Source organism: Ahaetulla prasina, chromosome 1 (genome assembly GCF_028640845.1).
Source record: "Ahaetulla prasina isolate Xishuangbanna chromosome 1, ASM2864084v1, whole genome shotgun sequence".
NCBI classification, from domain to species: Eukaryota; Metazoa; Chordata; class Lepidosauria; order Squamata; family Colubridae; genus Ahaetulla; species Ahaetulla prasina.
Genome location: NC_080539.1, coordinates 337,006,124 through 337,030,187, shown reverse-complemented (window position 1 = coordinate 337,030,187; position 24,064 = coordinate 337,006,124). Strand labels below are relative to the sequence as shown.

General features: G+C 39.2%; 1 protein-coding gene across 1 annotated transcript in view; it reads left to right on the top strand.

Annotated features, from left to right (window-relative positions):
* DEGS2 (delta 4-desaturase, sphingolipid 2) overlaps positions 1-24,064 on the top strand; it is a 37,785-nt gene that overhangs the window by 6,719 nt on the left and 7,002 nt on the right. Inside the window, exon 2 of the mRNA XM_058162701.1 lies at positions 13,164-13,906. Coding sequence (XP_058018684.1) covers positions 13,164-13,906 — 743 coding nt within the window. The remainder of the gene's footprint in view (positions 1-13,163; positions 13,907-24,064) is intronic.

Genomic DNA, 24,064 nt, shown 5'->3' with positions numbered 1-24,064 from the left:
AGTGTTGTACCTTATGATTCTTGATGAACGTATCTTTTCTTTTATGTACACTGAGAGCATATGCACCAAGACAAATTCCTTGTGTGTCCAATCACACTTGACCAATAAAGAATTCTCTTCTCTTCTCTTCTCTTCTCTTCTCTTCTTTTCTTCTCCTCTCTTCTCTTCTATTCATTGTGATCTCTAGTCAAGATAGCCCTGGTCAAGCTTTAAGGGGCGTGCACAATAGTGCCTACCGTTCCTGTCCTATTGTTCCCTTCATTATATCAAATTAATATAGTTGATGCATATTTTTTACTTATATATTTTCTTCAAGACATGTTGTTTTATCTATGACAATTGTTTGTGTATACTGTTGTGACAAAATAAATAAATAAATAAAAAAAGCTAGAGATGCAATACAATGCAAGATAATGCTAAGTTAACTGCATATTCTTAGGCCTTTTGGCTAGACAGTGGGAATATAAGAAGAGCTGTGCTCAAGGATTAGTTTCACAAATCTGGGCTCATAAAATTGGGTGTTTTGGAGGCAATAAAGTCAAGACGTCTACCTGCTGACTTCCTGCTAGAGCCAAACGAAGTATATGTGGTCCTTGACTTACAACCATTTATTTAGCAAGAGCAGACCGAAAAAAGTGATTTAGGATGGGTTTTCACATTTATGACCATTGTAGCATCTCCATGCTCACATGATCAAAATTTGGGCACTTGGCGGCCTGTACTTATATGACTGTTGCACTGTCCTTGGGGTGTGTGTGTTTGTGTCAAATGATCATCATTTGTAACCTTTCCAGGAGGCTTCTAAACAAGCAAAGCCAATGGGGGCAGCCAGATTCACTTATTGACTGAATGAGTCAGTTAACTGCATTGATTCGCTTAACAACTTTGGTAAAATGGGGTCCAATTCACTTAACAACTGCCTTGCTTAGCAATCAAAATTTTGGGCTCAACTGTGATTGTAAATCAGGGACTACCTCCATCCGTTTTAAGTTTTCAAAAAAACAGTAACGAAGCAACCTGAAATCTAAAAACTGATTTGAGTTACTCTACTCCCTACATTAGAGGGAACTGGTACAGTATTAGGGTTGACAGCTTACCGATAAGTAATGAATGAGACCTTCAAATTCAAACTATTTAATAGTAATTTTATTAAACTTTACAATTAAAATGATAAAAAACTAATACAAAAGAAAGAAAAAAGAAAAAAATAGAAAAATAGAAAAGAAAAAATTAAATATAGTAAAGAAAAAGAAAACATATATATAGAAATAAATTACTTCCCCCTTCATCACAGCAAGTATAAACAATTTTAGTAATTTATCACCTTCTCAACAAATGATTTCTTTCCATGTCTCTTATCTAGAAACAAAGCCTTGTTCAGTTTGGGGAGCAAAAGTCCATTACTGATTACTAAAGATAACATGTCTGTTTTAACCTATATATTTTATTTATTATATTATTTTATATCTTACATAGGGCAGTTTGGTCTAGACCCGTGATGGCCAACCTATGGCACGTGTGCCACAGGTGGCACGCGGAGCCATATCTGAGAGCACACGAGCGTTGCCCTAGCTCAGCTCCAGAGCGCATGCATGCGCCGGCCAGCTGATTTTCGGGCCTTCTGGGCCCACTGGAAATCAGGAAACGGGCCGTTTCTGGCCTCCAGAGGGCTCCGGGTGGATGGGGAAGGCCATTTTCACCCTCCCCAGGCTCCAAGAAAGCCTCTGGAGCCTGGGGAAGGTGAAAAACTGGCCTACCAGGCCCATTAGTAACCTTTTTGTCGTTGCGTGGCAAAAGCAGGGGGAGCGCAGGGGGGGGGTCACGTGCGCATGGGTGGGGGGACACAGGGGGCATTGGATTATGGGTGTGGGCATGCATGAGTGTGACCCCCGCTGTGCTCCCCCTGCTTTTGGCATGCGACGGCAAAAAGATTAGCCATCACTGGTCTAGACTCTAGTAGTTAAGCATCAGGCTAGAAAATAGGAGACCATGAGTTCTAGTCCCTTCCTTAGCCATGAAAGCCAGATGGGTGACTTTCGGCTACTTACTCTTTCTCAGCCCCAACTTGCCTCACAGGGTTGTTGTGGGAAAAATAGAAGGAGGAAAGTGTATTGGATATATTTGTTACCGTTTTAATTTTTTTCCATTTCAATTTTTTTTTAAAATTTCAAAAATAGGATATTACATATAAAAAGAACAATTACAAACACAGTAAAAAAAAAAAAAGTCAAAAATTACAAACAAGGGAAAAAGGAAAAAAGAAAAAGAAAAAAGAAGTGTACACAACATATATAGAAACAACATTAAACAGATTTTGTCCACCCTGGTTGAGTGCTGAAAAAGATATCTCAAATAAATCTATAAATTCCTTCCCCCTTACATAATAAGCTTACAAATAATTACCAGTATCAATCTTATCACCTACTGCATATTTAATATATTTGATATATGACTATTTTACATCACAGTTACGAAATACCTCAACTATAGAAATCTAATATCTATCAATCAATGTCTGTTAGTTATTAAAAAAAACCTGTTAACTGGTATACCTTCTCAAATAAGCTGATCTTCAGAGCCCTCTGATAAGAGTCCATTATTGTATTTAAGTTGCAGAAACTCCACAAACGGTTTCCATTGTCTTATTAAATTGTCCAAAGCATTATCTCAAAACAGTGCACTTAGTTTCACCCTCTCTGCCAGTTCAGACAATTTCACAATCCATTCTCCAACTCTTGGCATTTATTTTTCTTTCCAATGCTTGGCATCAACTGTATTTGTTGCAGCTGTGACCATACCAAAGCAATAGAGTTCCAAACTGTTTTTCTAACTTCTCATCGTTCCTATCACCCATTTCCTTCCACTTATGACTGTATGACTGTAACCTTGTTGCTGGTATGATTTATATTGACTGTTTCCTAATATGATTTGATTGCTTATTTGTACCCTATGACTATCATTAAGTGTTGCACCTTATGATTCTTGACGAATGTATCTTTTTTTTTTAATGTACATTGGGAGCATATGCACCAAGACAAATTCCTGGTGTGTTCAATCACACTTGGCTATTAAAGAGTTCTATTCTATTCTATTCTATTCTATTCTATTCTATTCTATTCTATTCTATTCTATTCTATTCTATTCTATTCTATTCTGTTCTGTTCTGTTCTGTTCTATATTTATCCATAATACCTTGAAGAAAGGCTTCAGGTTTCATTAGTTTATTTATTTTAATTATTTTCTACATAAGCAATATGGTATTTACCCAATGTGATTTAGCATGTTTACAAGACCACCACATGTGATAGAACGAACCTGGAATTTGGTTAGATTTCCAACGATGGTTAGAAGTTCCTTTATACATTCTTGGCAGTCTGTCCAGAGTCAAATACCATTGGTACATAATTTCATAAATGTTTTCTTTCAAACTTGACTAAAGTTTTTCACCTATTTTACTATACAGTCCTTAACATATTTATCTTCCAAATTCAGCAAAATACTTGAGCTTCCTCAAATAGAGTATCTGTCCTTCCAAAAAACAGTCAGGGTTGATTTATTTTAGAATTGACTGATTTGATCTCCTTACAGTCCAAGGGGGTCTCAAGCAATGGTAGGATTCAATTTTTTTTACTACCGGTTCTGTGGGCGTAGCTTGGTGGGTATGGCATGGCTTGGTTGGCATGGCAGGGGAAGGATACTATAAAATCTCAATTCCCTCTCCACTCCAGGGGAAGGTTACTGCAAAATCCCCATTTCCTCTCAATCAGCTGGGACTCGGGAGGCAGAGAATAGGTGGGGGCGGGGCCAGTAAGAGGTGGTATTTACTGGTTCTCCGAACTACTCAAAATTTCTGCTACCAGTTCTCCAGAACTGGTCAGAACCTGCTGAAACCAACCTCTGGTCTCAAGAGTCTTCTCCCGCAACACAATTCAAAAGCATCAATTCTTTAGTGCTTAGCCTTTCTTATGGTCCAACTCTCACAGCCATACATTATTACTGGGAAAACGTAGCTTTGACTATATGCATCTTTGTCAGCAAGGTGATGTCTCAGCTTTTTAATATGCTGTCTAGGTTTGCCATAGCTTTCCTTGCAATAAGCAAACATCTTTTAATTCCATGGCTGCAGTCACCATCCTGGAACCCAGGAAAATAAAAGCTGTCACTGTTTCCATTTCTTCCCCTTCTATTTGTCAGGAAGTGATGGGACTGGATGTTATGATCTTAGTTTTTTTAATGTTGAGCTTCAAACGGGTGAAATTTACTTACCTTCCTTACCGGCTCGGGAGTGCATGCACCATGCGCATGTGCCCGCTTTGCTCATGCGAGTGAGTGCATCACATGTGTGCACAGACCTTTTGCGCATGCACAGAAGGTAAAAAACACATTACTTCCTGGTTAAAACCATCGCTACCGAATCACCGAACTACCGGCTGCGATCGCTATTGGATTGCACGATCCAGTCTGATCCGGGAGCATTTTACCCCTGGTAAGGTTCCTTAGTTTACTCTTCATTTTCTGCCATTAGGGTGGTAGCATCTGCATAATTGAAATTGTTGATTTTCTCCCGGCAATCTTTACCATACATAAATATGTTATGCCACCCAAATCTCAAATCTAAACTTTCAAGGTCCAACAGTTTTGAATTTTTCCATACTTTTTTTTTCTTTAAATGGCCAGAGGCTAGACTACAGATTTGGCATGTTGTTTGTCAAGACAGTTAAGCTTTTACTGGCACTAGTAGTTGGTATGTTTGTAGTTGATTTGTTCTTCCTCGTATAGTCAGCTACCCCCGAGGCTAGAGTCAGGTTGCTTAATTCCCTTTTCATAGCCTACCTAATAGCACAACATAGTTTAGCATCAAGCAACAGTTAATTAGTATTTTTCTCTTTCTCAAGAGACTTTCTTACACAAATTCGTGTTTGCTTTCTTGATAGGGTGCTCAGGCAGCAATTTTTTTGATAATGAAAAACAAATAAATGTACTGTTGGAAGAAATGTCTATCTGGATTCAGTTCCAAGTGGGAAGAAAGACTGGAACATGGAGACTGCTTGGAAATATGGTTTAATGGTGGACAAGACCACATGGCTTTGAAGTCCTGGGCAAAAAGAGCACATGGAGTGGAGAGAGGAATATATTTATACACCCTCTTGGGCCCTGCTTAAGAGTTTCCTGTTCCTGTACAAGAAATGTATCCAACTGACTGTCAGATTCCCAGGGGGCGAGGATCTTAGTAACTTTGTAAGCTGTATGTGTCAATGGTGGGATTCAAATAATTTAATAACGGGTTCTCTGGCCAAATGACCAACTGGGTAGGCGTGGCTGGATGGTCATGTTGACTGGGTGGGCGTGTCCAACTTGATGTCACTCATGTCGAGGGGCACTTCACCTTGCCTGGCTTCTTGTGACAATGGGGATGCTACAATGGTCGCAAGTGTGGGAAAACAGTCATGTCACTTTTTTCAGTGCCATTGTAACTTTGACTGGTCACTAATGAACTGTAGTAAGTCAAGGATTACCTGTACAAAAATACAAAAAGCTTCTTTGCTTGCAAAAAGCTGCCCTAAATATTAATCATCAGATTAGAAATACCTTCAGACTGGAGTTACAAATCAGGCAGGGTGCCAGAGCACCTTGAGAAATTAAAATAGTTAAAATGCAATGATAATCAGCGGCCAACTCTTGCTCATAAAGTGAAACCTTTAGCGGAGAGGTCATTTAAGCTCTCCAGAAAGAGCACACCCAAGAGAAGAAATCCTTAGATCCATTTGCACCACTTAAAGATACCAGCTGGTGTCACTCACCTCACAAGAAACCCTAAGGAAATCATCCAGATTTAAGGAAAGATCACATGCCCCCCAGAAAGGCAGTAAAAAAAAAATCAGTGCCAAGCTTGCATCCTGCCTCTTGGAAGTACACCCCAAAAGGACAATGCCAGAACCACTAAAGCAGGGAAGGAAGACCCTCTCCCCAGGTAGAAAAAGAAACCATGAGGCAGGAAAAAAATTCAAACACAATACAAATAATTAAATCACAACAGTTTATATCAGGGGTCTCCAACCTTTTGGACCTCAGGGACCATCAAATGCTTAATTTTAAATCCCGCGAACCATTGGGGGCAGAGTTCAACTGCTTTTTGGGCCTACCTGTCTGCTTCTGTGAGGCCTCCAGGTGGGAGGCCCAAGAGAAAGCACCTGGTCCAGGCACACAACCTGGAAACCTCTTTTGTGTTCCTTCTCTCAAGAAGCTTGGTCTATCTGAGTGAAGGAAAACAAAGACATGCAGACTGATGGTGGCTTGCTGACGTTGGTGGTAAAGCCAGTCCCAAATTCCAGAGCTGTAGTAGTCACAGGACTGGCCCTTTGGTCATCCCGGACTAGCTCCTCCATCCAGCTGCCTGTTCCCCGGCAAACCAGTGCACCCGGGTGGAGGAGCTGTTCTGGGATGACCAAAGGGCCAGTCCTGTAACTACTGCAGCTCTGGAATATGGGACAGGCCCATGGTGAGGCTGGAAATCTCCACCATAGTGGGTGGCATATGCAATGTGCAATTTTGCAGGTGGTGCAACGTTCAAAAAGGAGCTAGCCGGAATAAAGTAATGGTGCTCTTGCGGCAACAGGGGGCGACTCAAGCGGGCTGAAGCAGCGGTGGCGATGGCCGGAATTGGGGTAATGTAATTGGGGCAAAGAAAGAAGCAATGTTTTAATTTGTTTTATTAGCTGTATGGTTTATCTCCTTTTAGCTTTCAAACCATTCTGGTAGTTTTGTTGTGGCAGGAAACCTAGATTATATTAATTCTGCTATTTCTACCTGTGTCATTAAGGTGGTATTTAATTGACAGAGAAATTCTACTTCGCAAATGTCCTTGAAATGGCTCAAATATAAAAGATAGTATATGGACCTACAAGAGGACAAGTCATTCTGCACCTTTAAAGTTCTTCACCTCATTCTGCATCTTTATAATTTCAATCCTACCCATAAACTGGCTGAAAATCAATCGGTGGCAGATTTTATTACCTAATCCTTGCTATTCTCTTCAAAGTCAAATATAGTCAAGATTGTTTCTAGCAAATACCTTTTAAAATTTGTTCTATGTTTACAGTTTGCTCTTATTACTTATTGGCATAAATAAATATGACAATATAAAAACACATATGTGACTAATAAAACTTAGATAGCTACAGGGAGCCTCTGGAACTCAAGAACATGATCACTACCATCAAATTGCTATGTATATTTTTCTGTGTCTGGAAAAAACCAGGAGAAGAAGAAAAAGTGTGCCTTTGAAAGCAAGTTTTCTTTGACTGCTTCAGAAGGAAAGGGTAAGGCAGAATATATTTGAACCACAGGGAGCAGCTTGCCTAGAACTATCCAGGCCATGCTTTGCAGCAAGTTTTCTTTCTGCCATTCAGTTCATTGTGGAAAATGATAACTATTTCATGTTCTCTTATTTTGGGGGGGATGCACAGTTCTTGTTGAGGACTTGGTCACAGTAAGCATTTGAATAATCTGATGGTTGTGTTAAGAGTAAAAAAAAAATCAGATAGAAGGCAGGACCACAATTAAGTCTAATTTAATTGAAAATGAAATAAATGAGGTCAACATGATTGTCCCTCCCCCATATTTTAATCATTTCCATTACTTTGGGAATGGTTTTGAGAGGCTACATTCAAGTTTTTGAGGAAGACATATCTTTGTGGGCCTCCCTATTCAGCAGTTCTTTAGCTCAGTATGTCTCAACCTTGGCAACTTTTAAGATGTGTGAAATCTTAAAGATGTGTGAAAGAGAATAGAAATTTAAGAATTGGGAGAATTGAAGAATTTCTATTCTCAGCCAACTGGGGAATTCCGGAAGCTGAAGTCCACACAGTTAAAATGGTTAAGGTTGAGAAACACTCAACACTGAAGTCATCCTTCCCTGGGAATAACAACTTTGCCCCAATTTTGTAGCTCCTGTACTGCCAGTGAGAAGCAGGGTTCCTCCCAATGTTTAGCTAAGAGATTAAAAATGATTGATTTATTATGTGGTATTGGAATTAACAACTCAAGAAGTCAAATCACCTTCTCACAAAAGCAGGTATTCACACAGGTGCCTTGCAGCCTTTTCTGTTGGCATGCAACCCAATTTATAAATTGGAGTCAAAGGTGCTAGTCCTCAGCATAAAATCCTGAGTCTCTGCTACTGGAAGCTTTATCTGGAATAAGTAATTTCCCCTTCCTTTTGAAAATAAAATAATTCCAGATGTTTACTGTTCTTCTGGTCTGCTGAGGTGGATGGGGTAGATAACCCATGTGCTATTACCTTAATGCTGATAGGAAAGCATAAATGGAATGAGCTCCCTCCAGGACTCCGTCAACTTCCGTCAACTTCTGACCTCCGGGCCTTTCGCCGCGAGCTGAAGACTTATCTATTCTTCCGAGCAGGACTGGCATAATATGGGTTTTAAATTGGATTTTAAATGGGGGTTTTATATCATGTCTTTTATAGTTTTAATTTGGCCAAGGTTGAATAAGTTTTTTTTATGGGTTTTATTGTATATTAAATTGTATTTTTATCTGGCTGTTAACCGCCCTGAGTCCTTCAGGAGAAGGGCAGTATAAAAATTAAATTATTATTATTATTATTATTATTGTTGTTGTTGTTGTTGTTGTTGTTATTATTAAAAATGGGGTGCAGGCTGAAAAGAAGGAATTTTTCTTAAGCTGTTTGTTGTGCTTGTATATACCTGTAATTTGATTGTTCAATCTTGTATATAGAAATTTAACTTAACTCTCTCTCTGTAAGTGCACATACAGTTGTATGCATGTATATGAGAATGTTTATATATAGCCACACAAACACATATACACTTAGACACAAATATAGCCTATCTCCAGCAAGAATAAAAGCAATTGGCTACTCTTTTCCTGGAACAGAAAGGTGGAGGGATACAGCAACAGGCCAGTTGTTCAGTAGAAGGATGTAGTGGCCTTCATCTAGATCAAATATATTACAAGCTGCTGCTAAAATGTCTTAGTCTGTATAGGATATCCTTAAGTGAGGTTAGAATCAAGCTGGCATAAGCATAGGAGAAAAAGTTTAAATGGTAAAATCAGATAAATCCAGTGGTGGGATTCAAATAATTTAACAACTGGTTCTCTGTTCTAATGACTAGCTGGGTAGGTGTGGCTCGGTGGTCATGTGACCATGTGGGCATGGCCAACTCAATGTCACTCACGTCGATGGGCGCTTCACCTTAGCTGTTACAATGTAATAAGGGTTAACCAGAGAGGCAGTTTCTGTAAGCAGGGCAATTAAGATTAGGCTAGAAACAACACCAAAATGTTTCCTTCCTGCCTTCCATACATGATTAGCCCTGTAAAGTGAAAAAACAAAAACAAAATAAGATTTCTTCCAACAACTGGTTCTCCAAATTGCTTAGAAAGTTAACAACCAGTTCTCCCGAATAGGTGCAAATTGGCTGAATCCTACTACTGGATAAATCCAAAAGACAAGTTCAACTACTGAAGCAGCAGATTATTTATTTATCTGTTCATTCATTCAATTTATAAGATTGTCCACTGACCAGGCGATGATGATGATGATTTATAGGCTGAGTTCCAGTCTGAATTTATGGAACTTTGTCTATTGTTTTTATTTCATTAAGTATTTTAAAAAATGGTCTCATCTAAGTCTTAATTTTAATTTTGTGAAACTAGTACATCTGAACGGATATGGTTGCATCACATTGTCTGTAGCATATGATGTTCGGTTCATCCTGACTTTAAAAAACAGCTTTCTGCAATGTTTATAGACATGATGTTTAGTCACAACCAAAACCACAATGGAAAGAGATTCAACTTTGGACAGAAAGAGATCTTTTAGAAACAGGACGTTTAATTGGAAAGTTGTGATTAAGAATGTGAGGTGCTTATTGCTTAGCAAATTGTCACATTTCTGTAAACAACAAAATCCCTGAAGTGTGTGCCTTTTTTGTTATCTAGGACCTATTGGTTACCTAACTATATTTGTCCAAGAGAGGGATAGAGAGATTACAGACTGATATCTCTGATGTTATGAATGAAGCCACTCGGGAATGGAAAAAGAAATTGGTGACATGCCAGTAACGTTTAAAAGTAAATGGGAATTTGTGTAAGCACAGTTTGATGTCAGATCACAGTGAAATGAACTATTGGTTTCTCTAATGGAATGTGATAATGACCTTGGAAAATCGGGTGGGGGAGATCCCCCAGAGATGCCTAGGGAAGGATCAGATAAAAGGAAAAGGATCCTGAACCAATCATGCCATAAAATAGATGGTGGAGATTTATACTGTTAGATTTACAAGATTATTATATAAATATAGCCTTATATAAAAAAGTAGAATTAACTCATCTTGTTATGTTTCCTGTCTGATATACTTGGGAGGCTGACAGTTTTCAAGCAATAGATATAAAGTTAGACTGTGGGATATCCTTTCTTTTCCATTTCTCACAGTAGTCTGTCCTTTTCTGTATGCTTCTTCTAGATGTCCCAAAAGTATTTTTTCAAGAGGCAATTGGACTTTCTGTTTTTCTTTGAATATGTTTCACTTCTCATCCAAGAAACTTCTTCAGCTGAGATGAGAAGCGAAAAGTGCAGTTGCCCCTTGAGGACTTTTGGGACAACCATGACATGGATGACTGAGACTCCATAGACACTTTTCTTCTAGATGTTTTTGTTAGCTAACAAACAAACTCTTATCAACAAACTGGGAATGGCTTAATCATATGAAGCCTCCCATTTGAAGGGCAAATAATGGAGAGGGACAGGGATTAGAATCATTGCAAGTGCTAAATTCTAAAAACTACATAATTACATTAAGGTGTAAGCATTAATATTTAATGTGTTGAAGCTGACCAGACTGTTTGCTGCAAGGAGGCAAATTGCTGGGAGACAGAGGCAGATTTTTTTTTCTTGTTTTCTTCCCCAAAAGCTAGGTGCGTCTTATAGTCCAAAGTGTTTTTTAATCTGAAAAATACGGTAAGTGTTTTTTTGTGGCCCGCAGTATCTTGTTCAAAGGCTGAAGTGGCCCTTGGATCGTTAAAAGTTGTGCCTGGCTGCCTTCAAGGGGACTCTGAAGCAGCCAGTAGCTGAAAAAGGGTGACATACACCCGTTGCTTGATCATATTATCTCCCAACTTGATCGAAGGTCAGCAAAAGAAGGGCAATGATACACATTTTTTTAAAAAATCAGTTGCATTACTTAATATTTTATATTGTTCCCATGAGGATAACAAGCAAACTTGTTGGGAAAAAAATGTCTCTTAGATTTATAGGCCATGCCGGTTGGAAATTCTGGGAGTTACAGAAAAGATATGTCTGAAGGGTGCTATAGATGGCAGTTATAAATTCCCTTACATAAACTGCCTTGGTATTAGAAATTTTGGTTGAGTGTGTTGCCAAGAAAACTCATTGAGCTTGTCCATGTAGCATCTAGGGTTCATGGCAAACTTATAAAGCCAAAGCAACACAGTTTTTCTGTACATTCCTGGCAAGCAAAGGATCCCAAGGTCAAGCTTAGACCCCATCTTAAGAAACCCATCACCAGCCTAGACAGAAGCAGGGTAGAAAGATCATAAGAATACTTGAATAATGTGTTTTCTCTGATTTTAGACATCACTAGAGGGAGCCAGGGCTTAAAATTTCAGTCTCCCATAACAATACCAGATTTCAATCCTTAATTCCTACACCATTATTAATGTTGTTGAATAAGCTATCCATTTTGATAATGTGTTTACATGTCCATGAAGGCTACTTTTTCGTATCCTTAAAGATGGCACACGTCTCAGTAGCTTGGATCTTGGATTTGGGAGATCAAGGACTTCTTCTTTTTGTAGATAGGCAGGGCTGAAATTCAGCAGTGGAGGCCATTTTTATTGGTTATGCTTTTCCCGTTTTGACAGTTGGGGAACCAAAGGAACTGTCATTGAACAAAGACATGAGTGAATACTTTCATCCAAATGATTCTAAAAGTAATTCTTTGCATCAGAGAAGAGTGGCACTGAGGGGCCATACAGTATATCCTTGAGCTGGCCTTGGTGTTCCTGCTATCAAATTCTTCTATAGCTTCCTTTCTTAATCTTTGCCCTGGGACTATGGAGTTATAATGTGCTACATTTTCTTGGCATCAAGTTTTGGTGTCGGCTTTATAAATTTATTTTCCCAATATACTTGGCCTCTTTTTAAAACCTAAGAGGGAGAGTGTTTAGTTACAGAATTGTAGCTGAGGTTTTAGGTCTAGAACTACATTTCGTTTTAATCCAAGTTAAAACTAATTTTTAAAATAACTATTGCTTATTTAAAGTGACAAAGTTTAAGACAAGTTAATAATACTTATGTAATTAATGGGGCAATGGAACCAAACAATGAAATACCATAATCGGATTACAGGATCCTTGTTGGAAGATCCCAAGGAAGGATTTGAATGCATGTGATAGAGAAACTTTGCTGAAACTAAGCAGGCCTAGATTCAGCCATTATTTGGCTAGGAGACTGTCGGGACATGGACTCTATAACAGAAAGACTGAATGTCACTATGCAATAAAAGAGTTCCTCATATAAATGAAATGGTAGCCTTGAACTTTCTTGTTGTTTTCTGATTTTTATCAGAAGAGCATGTGATTTTCAAACAAGATGGTTACAGTATCTTTTCTTCTTTCTATCAACATCTTTTCTTCTTTCTTATGGGTATAATTCAGAGGTGGGTTTCAGCAGGTTCTGATCAGTTCTGGAGAACCGGTAGCAGAAATTTTGCATAGTTTGGAGAACTGGTAGTAAAAATTGGCCCCACCCCCATCTATTCTCTGCTTCCCAAGTCCCAGCTAATCAGGAGGAAATAGGGATTTTGCAGTAAACTTCCCCTGGATTAGGGAGGGAATGGAGATTTTACAGTATCCTTCTCCTGGAGTGGGGTGGAAATGGAGTTTTTACAGTATCCTTCCTCTGCCATGCCCACCAAGCCATGCCCACCAAGCCACACCCAGAGAACCAGTAGTAAAAAAATTTGAAACCCACCACTGGTTGTAATTATGTGGAACAGACAGTCGAAGGAATGGTGACATGACTTTGCTGGGCTAGATGAGCCTTTAAAAAAAGGAAGTCTGTTCTCAACTGCCTTTAATGCCATCTTTCTTTCCTCCCTCAGCCAGATATCCAGCCATCAAGTCTTTAATGGGTTCAGATCCCCGTTTAAAATGGATTGTGACAGGAATGGTATTCACTCAGCTTCTTGCCTGTTACCTGACGAGAAATTTAGCCTGGAAGTGGGTTTTCTTCTGGGCTTATGGTTTTGGGGGCTGCATCAACCACTCCATAACATTAGCAATCCATGACATCTCTCACAATGTTGCCTTTGGCAACAAGCGGGCCAAGTGGAATAGGTGGTTTGCAGTCTTTGCCAACTTGCCTGTTGGATTACCTTACTCTGCCTCTTTCAAGAAGTACCACATTGATCACCATCGATACCTTGGTGGAGATGCTTTGGATGTGGACATTCCAACTGATTTTGAGGGCTGGTTCTTCTGTACTCCATTTCGGAAACTAATCTGGATTGCCATCCAGCCATTTGCTTACAGTTTGAGGCCACTATATGTCAACCCCAAAGCAATTACTGAGATGGAAATATTTAATGCTTTGATACAATTCTCCATCGACCTTATAATCTATTATTTGTGGGGTTGGAAGCCTATTGTTTATTTAATAGCAGGAACGATCCTGGCCATGGGTTTGCACCCTATTTCTGGGCATTTCATAGCAGAGCATTACATGTTTTTGAAAGGATATGAGACATATTCGTACTATGGACCCCTCAACTGGCTCACCTTTAATGTTGGCTATCATATGGAACACCATGATTTTCCCAGCATTCCTGGATCTAGGCTGCCAATGGTAAGCATTGATATTCCTTTCTTTCAATGTTTTAAATGATTTGTGTACATTGCTGATTAAACTTCTTCAAAGTCCCTATTATGTCATGTGATAGGGAGGAAGAATAACTGAATTAAAGCATGCAGAATGAAATAGTAAAAGATAGTTGATATAGCTTCTGACACCAAAATATGGTTTGGAATGAGAGGAAAAGTTATAGATATTAATGAAAAATACTGATTATCGGTGTGAAATCAGATGTATGGTAAATAATGGTTCTTGTTTTTCCACTGGATTATAAATGAAATGTCAAGTCAATATGGCTACTTTTTGACACTTTCTTCTGTCCATATTTAATGGGAGGCAGATAGAGTATGAACACGTATCAATGTACATACTTTGAGACATAGGCCATAATTCAGTTGTTCTTCCTCCTCATCTTCCTTTACATTTGTCCTCTTCAACTGACAGCTTCTTGATTCCATTTATCGTTTTTCACTAGGAATTATTGGTGAATAATATATTCTCAAATCTGAGCTACTGATATATGCCAGGGCTGCCTTCTGTTCTAAAATATAAACTTAATTTTATACAAACTTGCATTAGTTTTGGATCTGAACTTGTTCTCTATCCTTCGGTGATTCATCTGCACATATTTTTACACACCCTTCCGAAGGAAAATAGCACACCTCTGTCCTATATTGCATACCAACCCCTGCAAACAACCACATGCACACACACCCCAGTATGTAATCTCCACACTAGAATGTTATTTGTATAACCTCTCTTAAAAAGTACCTAACTTTCAAGAATTAAACATTAATTTTTGCTTGTTTTACTAGACAAAAAATGAACGCCCATGTAATTTTTCCACAGTTTACAGCACTGTGCAATTACAAAATCATTGCCTAAAGGGCTTGTGCTTTGCATCTGTGGTTCCCTTCCCAAACGCCACATGACATATCCTGTTATATGCTAATAAATGGAGGCTTGGAGCATGGATTCCACAAACAAAGTAAAAATGCATTGTATTGTATTCTGTAGGGCCCCTGAGTTGTTCTATACTGTATATATAGACTAATGTATTCATCATTATATATTCCATTATCAAATATTCTGGGCTGTGGATTTTAGCTAGCAAGGGAGTCCTTTCTAACTTCAATCTGTTGCTGTGAGACTTGCATAAGCACTAAATTGGGGGTAGTCAACCTTTTTATACCTACCACCCACTTTTGTATCTCTGTTAGTAGTAAAATTTTCTAACTGCCCACCAGTTCCACAGTAATGGTGATTTATAGTGTATCGTCATCTGTGCATGCCTCTCGCATATCGTGGATTGGGTTGGGGGGGGCGCTGGCTACCAGCTCTGCTCGTCTGTTACAGCTGGGTGATGTGGGGGGGGAGATGCGCGAGCTATTCTGGGACGAGACTCTTTTGTTTGCGGTCACACTATAGTGCCATTTAGTTTCACTTAATGAAAGTTTCACTTTAGTTCATGTAATGTGAACTAAACTTATGCACGGGTGATACAAATAGTATATTTTCAGAAATTTAAATTGTCATGGGGAATTTTATGAAAACCTAATGAAAATGTTTTTAAATAATGCTATGAAGTTTTTTTAAAAAGTCAATTAAATTAAAAAAAAAGGAAAGTACTTCCATATCGGACAAAACCCCTACTGCCCACCATGAAAGCTGGAATGCCCACTAGTGGGCAGTAGGGATCAGGTTGACTACCACTGCACTAAATGGTTGCAGACACTTGGTTTGTGATACACAGAGGAGCAGCTCTCTAACTGTGGCACCAGAATGACCATCTTGCAAATTCTGATATCCTCCCCACTGCTGTGGTGGGCCTGTCAAATTATAAAGCATTCATTCATTCTCCAGAAAGGCCTTGTGAAGTTAATGCCCGCTATCCTCCCGATGTTCTTAGGATGCTCCCTACCATCCCATTTGACTTTTTGAGGGGCAGCAGGCACAGGTCAAGCAAAGCAGGGAATTGCAGCAATCCTCCACTTGTCAGGCCTCTAGGAATGTTTGGGTGGGAAGCATTCTTGTAAACAAGAGACCATGCTAAAAAAAAGATGATTAGTTCTGCAACATGGCAGCTTTCCATTTAAATTGGTTTAATTGAATCTGTTAAAAAGCCTTTTTATTTTAAAAGTAAACGACTTTAGAAAAGGTAAATACGTGGGATAGGAACCTGGCATGTGCCAAGGGAATTGATGAGGTCTCTAACGTATTGAGAGTTGGGGGATTGTCCCTCTGGAAAGCCTGTTACAAACTATGTTTTTTCTAGAGTGAGTTTCTGATTTTTGTTTAACACATTTGATCTCAAAGGTTATTTTGTGAAGACTCTTATCACCCTTAACCATACCTTCAGCTTTGGGGAGTCTTAAGCCATGTTATAACATGGATAGCTATTAAAGAAGTTAAACACATTGGCAGGCAGTAGGAAATAATTTCTCCAACATTCCAATAATAAAAGATAATGTGAATATTATTTATTCAGTCAAGGAGGGGGCAAAAACTGAGTTTGCATGTAGTGGAACTACTATCTTAGCAGGGGTGAAATGCTCCCGGTTCAGACCGGCTCGCCATCGGTAGCGATGGCGGCAGGTGGATCGAAGAATCGGTAGCAAAAACCCCTGGCCCCACCCCCTGCCCCTGCTGAGCCGTGCCATCATCAGAGGTTTTTTTTTTACTTTTAAAAGCATTTTTTCTTCAGCCGAAAACATGCCTTTAAAAGTAAAAAAAAAGTCTTTGATGAACCCGCGGCTCAGCTGGGATCATCAGAACCCTTTAAACTGTTTTTTTTAACAACCTCTTTGGCCGAAAGGTTTTAAAAGGCTCCTCTGGCGATCCCAGCTGAGTTCCTCATCACCAGAACCTTAAAAAACATGTCTTCTACAAGCTCTTCAGCCGAAGAGCTTGTTAAAACAATTGTTTTAAGAGGTTCTGGCCATGAGGCAACTTCAGCTGGGATCGTCAGAGGAGTTTTTAAAATCTTTTTTTCCTCTGGTGATCCCAGCTGAGTTTCCTGATCATCACAGGCTTTTAAAATCATTTTTAACAACCTCTTACAACAGCCCCCGCCCATGCCCACCCAATGCCCCGTCCTCACTTGCCTTATTGCTGCTCTTTTCAAGCTCGCAAAGCCATGCTTTACATCAGTTGCATCAGCTAGCAACTGAACCTGCCCACCTGCAATCCATTTCCTCAGTGAGCAACTCAATCTGCCTGCTTTGCTGGCTGAGGAACTCTGGGAATTGAAGTCCACAAACCTTAAAGTTACTAAGGTTGGAGACCCCTGATCTAAAAAATATAAATAAAATAATAAAATAAAATATTTCTGCAGCATTCTGAGATTTGGTGTGTTCTGTAGTGTTTCACTCTAACTACACAAACACACAAAAACTCACAAAGCTGTATGTGGCATTTTGTGTGTGTGTGTGTGTGTGTGAGTCAGTTGTATTGTGTGTGTGTAAAGTGTGAAAGTTGGTTTTTGAGCTTTTTGTGGCTGTGTGAGGTTCCTGCTTGTTGCAGGGACTATTTTGGTTGAAGTGCAGCTGTTTTTACATTGTGTGTGAGTCAGTTGTGTTGTGTTGTGTGTGTGTGAAGTGTGAAAGTTGGTTTTTGGTACCTCTTATTTTTTTTATTTTTTATTTTTATTTACATTTATATCCCGCCCTTCTCCGAAGACTCAGGGCGGCTTACAGTGTGTAAGGCAATAGTCTCATTCTATTTGTATATTTACAAAGTCCACTTATTCCCCCCCCACAACAATCTGGGTCCTCATTTTACCTACCTTATAAAGGATGGAAGGCTGAGTCAACCTTGGACCTGGTGGGACTAGAACCTGCAGTAATTGCAGGCAGCTGTGTTTTAATAACAGGCTTCTTACAGCCTGAGCCACACCCATTATTGTTTTGTCAGTCCTAGAGGAGATCAACCCTGACTGCTCTTTAGAAGGCCAGATCCTGAAGATAAAACTGAAATACTTTTGCCACCTAATGAGAAGGAAGGACTCACTGAAGAAGAGCCTAATGCTGGGAAAGATTGAGGGCAAAAGAAGAATGAGACTACAGAGAATGAGGTGGCTGGATGGAGTCACTGAAGCAGTTGGTGTGAGATTAAATGGACTCCAGAGGATGGTAGAGGACAGGAAGGCCTGGAGGAACGTTGTCCATGGGGTCGTGATGGGTTGGACACGACTTCGCAAATAACAACAACAAATTGTTTTATATACTTTGTTTATTATTTTATTATTTATTGTTATTGTCCGTGCCCACCCAGTTATCTGACCACCAAGCCACGCCCACCAATTAAGCCACGCCCACAGAACCTGTAGGGAAAATTTTTAGATTTCATCCCTGTATCTTAGCTTCTGCTGACTGCCGGCTGCCTGCAATTTGGCAGTTCAAAATCCACCAGACTCAAGGTTGACTCAGCCTTCCCTCCTTCCAAGGTCGGTAAAATGAGGACCCAGATTGTTGGGGGCAATAGGCTGACTCTGTAAACCACTTAGAGAGAGCTGTAAAGCACTGTGAAGTGGTATATAAGTCTAAGTGCTATTGCTATCCCTTCAGACACTCTTGTCTTTGGGCACACCCTTGCCAGACTTTCTCCTCCACCTTTGTTTACACATTTATGGTATAGGATAAAAGAGCAATTTAGCTTTGATCTAGATTTTTGATAACACTTCATCTTCACCCTTCCTTTCATTAGCATTCTTGTTATGGAATGAAAGACTTTGGGAGACAGGGCAAAGAGATACTGCTAAGGGGACCATCCAGATAAGAGACAGCATCTCCAGCATCTGGATGGTGGGGCAAGAGATGCAGAAGAAATTGGTGATTCATGCAGGTTTAATATTTGTAACAAAATAGGTAACCTATTAAAGAAGTAAAAACCTGATGGGAGACATTCTCATTCATTTAATTAGTATTTTTACATAATTAAGGAGAGAGATGGAGAGGGGAGATGGAGAGGGGAAAGATGGTATAAATGGTTGGAGGAAAAGGGGAAAAAAAAGGACAAGGAAAGATTAAATAACGGCTAAATTAGGAGTAGAAATAGAAGAACAAATAGAAAGAAACAAAAATTGTGGAAAGGAAATTGGGTACATGTGCATATCTAAGTATATATGTAAATAAAATAATTAGAATAATATAATATATTATAGTGATATATATATATAATATATTAGAAATATATGTATAAAAGATACATTAGGATTAGAGAGAGAAAATGTATAAGTATTGATTACCGTCACGAAACTGTTGAAAAGAAGAAAGTGTTAATATTTCTTTTTTGTTTTTGTTTTTTTTAAAAACTGTTTAATAAAAATTATTTTTAAAAAAATAATTAGTATTTTTACATAAATGGGAACAAACAAATCAATTTTTTTCCAGAACATAAAAAACATTGAAATCTAGTCATTGTCCTAATAAAAAAATATAGCTTGATTTTTCTTTAAATAGAGCACCAAACATCAAACATTGCTTCAAGGTTACAAATGGCATTCTTCACTCCCCAAACACATATGCAGACATACACAAACATTCTTGCTGTTTTCAATACATAGGAAAAAAGCCCATACTTGCGTAAGATTTGTTTCTATGATTCTTCATAGCGTGTTATCTTTCCCCTGTTTCTATTCAATTTAGCTCTGATAATTAAAGAGTTACAAGTCCTATCATACTTACCAGCATTGGGGAGGCTATGAATTCACAGTGATATCCTTGGCATCATGACCCTCATGTCAGAGCCTAGTTATTCTGTCTAGTGCATGCTCCAATCTTTTTATAGCATCCTCAAAAATAAGCTATGAGCAGTTTGATATTCCTTAAAAATGCTTGATTAGACAAATAAGAGGAAGCATAAACTTAGTCTAGAACTGATGATGTTACCTATTTGGATAATGAAACATCTGTCAGGGTTCCAAGTAATACCCCCAACGAAATCAAACTCCGAGGATTGCGATTCCTCAAAGCTAACTTTTATTAGAGATGTCATATTAGCACTTTTGTGGAAAACCTGAATCTGAGACCTTCTGGGTTTTCCTCATCCAAAAGGAAGTTCAAGACCTTGCCCACTTCTCCCACATGTCCACCACTGCTCCAATCAGTTCCTTCAGGTACAGAAGACAACCTCCACTTTCTTCTCTGCACAGCTGTCGGACACCATGGCCTTGAACTTCTCTGCGTTTTGTTGTGGCTAATTCTGCTTCACTCATGCAATCCCCCCTCCCAACTTCCCATGGTAGGATTGTGGCAGGCCTGGATCCTGAAGGCATCAAGGTAATATGGCTTCCAGAAAGCAATCAAGGACCCTTCCCCTCCCCAGAAGGAAGCATCTGGATTGATAGAGTTATCTAGAATATTTCTGAATTGGCTTTATAGAATAAGTGAACTGGCTATGTATTTCTGTGGATTATAGTAACTGCAGGTTGAAGTTATCTAATAAACAATAATGGTTCAGTTTAATAAATCCAATTTATTCAATCTTCTTTGCTACTCTTTCGAATTCAACTTTTTTCCAGCTCCCTCCTGCAAATTTTTTTGCCACTACTAAATCTCATTCTCTGACTTTTATTCATTCTTCTGTTAAATTGACTTGTGTCAGATATGAAAATCCTTGAGACATCTATAGGTTGCAGTCTCATTGACCAAGGTCAGATCGTTGACCTTGGTGGTCGAGGTTGAAGCTGGACCTCATCTATCTGGAAAGTCAGTGGAGAACCTAAGCAAGCCAGGAAGGTTTACCTGCATCTGTCATTAGATACTGACTTTGTTTGTATAACTTATTAACCCTATATTAAGCAAATTAGAGTTTGGGAAACAGATCCAAATGTCTGAATTTGCACAACACCTAGATCTAGTCAGTAATGATGCTGGCGGCATACAATGCACTGAGCTAGTCAACAGCACTTTAGCCGATGTGTTATAAAAACTCTACTTCTTCTATTTTTCATATGAAATGTACAAAAGCTAGTACTTTAGGAAGGAACCACATTAGGAAATGGTCAGTCCATGCTGAATCCTATTTCTTGCAGAAGAAAGGAAATCAAAATGATTACACAGCAATCATAGTGAATGCCCATTGGGAACAAATCCTAAATATATGATATATTGTAATCTATAATAAATATATGATATATTTATAAAATATATTATATATAATGATATGATAAATCATATATATGAACTTGTGTCACCTGTTGCCTTCCCACCCTCCCGACTCTGCTACAAATCTTTCATTTAGCACTGAGGTCCCCAACCCCCGCAAGTACGTGAAACTCCATTTGCCCAAGTGGTAGGTATGCGCATGAAACCATCTCCTCTCCTTCTGTCTCTGATGCCGATGCCACTGCTGGTCCATAAAGGCAGAAAGGTTAGGGGCTGCTGATGTAGCAGTATGCATAACCTTCTAAATCTTTACTAAATTCCTTCCCAAACTTCACATTTTTCTGTAAGTTGACCCAAAATAATAATAATAATAATAATAATAATAATAATATTTTAATTTGTATACCGCCCTTCTCCCGAAGGACTCAGGGCGGTGAACAGGCAGATAAAATATACATACATACAATAATTAAAAACATCCCTTAAAAAACTAATTTAAATGCCCAAAATATTAAAAACGTACTTCCCCATAAAATCACAGAATTTTAAAAACCCATCCAATAAAAATAAGAATCAGGCTAGTCCAGCCATACGGAATAAATAAGTTTTAAGTTCATGAAAGGTCCTAAGGTCAGGTAATTGTCAAGTCCGAGGGGAAGTTCGTTCCACAGGGTGGAGCCCCACAGAGAAGCCCCCCCCCGGGGGGGCCGCCAGTCGACACTGTTTGGCTGACGGCACCCTGAGGAGTCCCTCTCTGTGGGAACGTACCGGACGATGGGAGATAGAAGCCGGCAGTAGACGGTCCCGTAGATAACCCGGTCCTAAGCCATGGAGCGCTTTAAAGGTGGTAACCAATACCTTGAAGCGCACCCGGAAAACAACAGGTAGCCAGTGCAGTCTGCGCAGGATAGGTGTTATATGGGAGCTCCGAGACGCTCCCTCAATAACCCGCGCAGCCGCGTTCTGAACTAGCTGAAGTCTCCGGGTGCTCTTCAAGGGGAGCCCCATGTAGAGAGCATTGCAGTAGTCCAGGCGAGACATAAACATAAAAAGATTGTGCTATGGGGTATGGATGCTAATGCCCACAACCAATTTCTTTGGCTGTGACCTGATTGTGACTTTCTATTCTGTTTACCCTGTTTAAAGATGGGGCATACACAAAACAGCAAAAGTATGGTGTGTGTGTGTGTGTAGAAGTCAAAATGATGACCACTATTGAAGTAAAAAGAGGTTGGGCTTTGAACACAGTTATGTAGTGCCTGGCAAAGCATTACCAAAGAACAGCTTGCAATAAAGGTACTTGTGGTGTAGCTAGGTCTAGCCACCCTGTGGCATTAACTGAAATACATCTCCCACCTTCTGAAAAACTGTTTTCCTTTTGGGGAGGTAGAGTAGCAGTATATAGTATGTGATGAATAACCCAGTAGTTGTATTCATGAAACATATATAATGGTTTATCCCTAGAATATTTATACACTTCTTTGAATTGGGCTGATACATCAGCTTCCCATAGGGATCAGTGGTTGCATAACAGCTAAAGTTGTTTATGTGGCTAGCTTATGCCAGGGCATCATGCAAATATACCCACCATTTTAAGAGTCAACTAATTTGCCAATATAAATCAGAGTTTGGGCTCATTCTCCATGGGGAAGACAAAGAGCCTGATTGCATTAGAAAAGTTAATAGGGGTCAGGTTAACACCTGACATTCATAATATTCATAAAACCTTGGAATTCCTTTCTGGGTGGCTATTGTTTTGTCTGGCTCACTGCCCCTCAAATTAATAACTTATGTGATGCTTCAGGATATTGGGTTTGGTCTACAACAATCGGAAAAAAAATGAGTACAAAAACCTGACAAACTAGGTTACACTCCAGGTAGGGTATGCTGACTGGAAATTACATTAAATTACATTCTATCAACAATTAACTTGACCTTTCACTTGAAGGACAAAAGCCTGTGGTGTGTAAAAACACGGAACTGGGTGCAGCAGAAACGGGTCGATTGAAGTCGACTGAATTTAAAGGATGGATTTTAACTTGTACTGTTGCTCTTTGGTGTAAATCATGTCTAAAAGTCCCCCCCCTTCCCCAATCGTGTGGTTTACTGGAAGCTGCACGTACTTCTTTAAAAAAAAAAAAAGCCCAGAAAGTCCCCATCTTATCAGCTAAGAGTCTGATTGGTCAAACTGATTTAATCTCCCCTTCTGATTGGCAAAGATAAATAATAAATCTGCGATCACCTTGCCACCATAAAAGCAAACATCTTGTGTGTTTTGATCACTCTACTTAGGCTTGAATACCTTTAGATGCGTGGGCTTCAGGAGTCAATATTCTCAGCAATGGCCCTGTTGGCTGGAGAATTCTGGAGCTGAAGTTCAGGAAGACTGAGTTAGATGGTACAACTGCCTCATTTGATTGGTGATAAAAAAATTGATTGTATCACCTTTAAAAAAATCTGAAGAAAGGGAGGCAGCTGTGGTCCTTTGCTTTCTCTGTGGTCCAAGGTAAAACTATCTCCTTGCTATTTTTTCTTACCAATGAAATTAGAAGTAATTTTATTTATCACACCTTAGGTAAAATGGAAAGGATTAACTTTTCTTCCATACAATGGCGTCCATGGAGATGGTTAAAACATGGCAGATACAGCATTGCAATCTAAGCTCCACCCCTTTCATACATGAGCTCACATTACATAGACCTATGTGGGTGTGGGGCGGCTTCGGTCATGTTGTGATGGCCACAAACGTGTCTGTTTTTTGAATCACCCCGTGGGTGAAACTGCTTTGATCAAAAGATAAATTAGGGCAGAGGGCTAAATAATGTTATGGATCTAAAATATTTCTATGAGTAAGTAGGTAGTAACTGTTATCAGTTGCGTACATTTTGCCTATGAGAACACTTTGGGATTGTGCTGCTCTGTTAATTGTCTTACTTCCCTATTCAAATTTATTCAGGTAAATTGCCTGGGAAGGGTTAGGGGAGAGAAGCTGAAGACTTCTGATTTTTTTAAAAAAATCATTTTGCTCATTCTTGTTTGATTACCT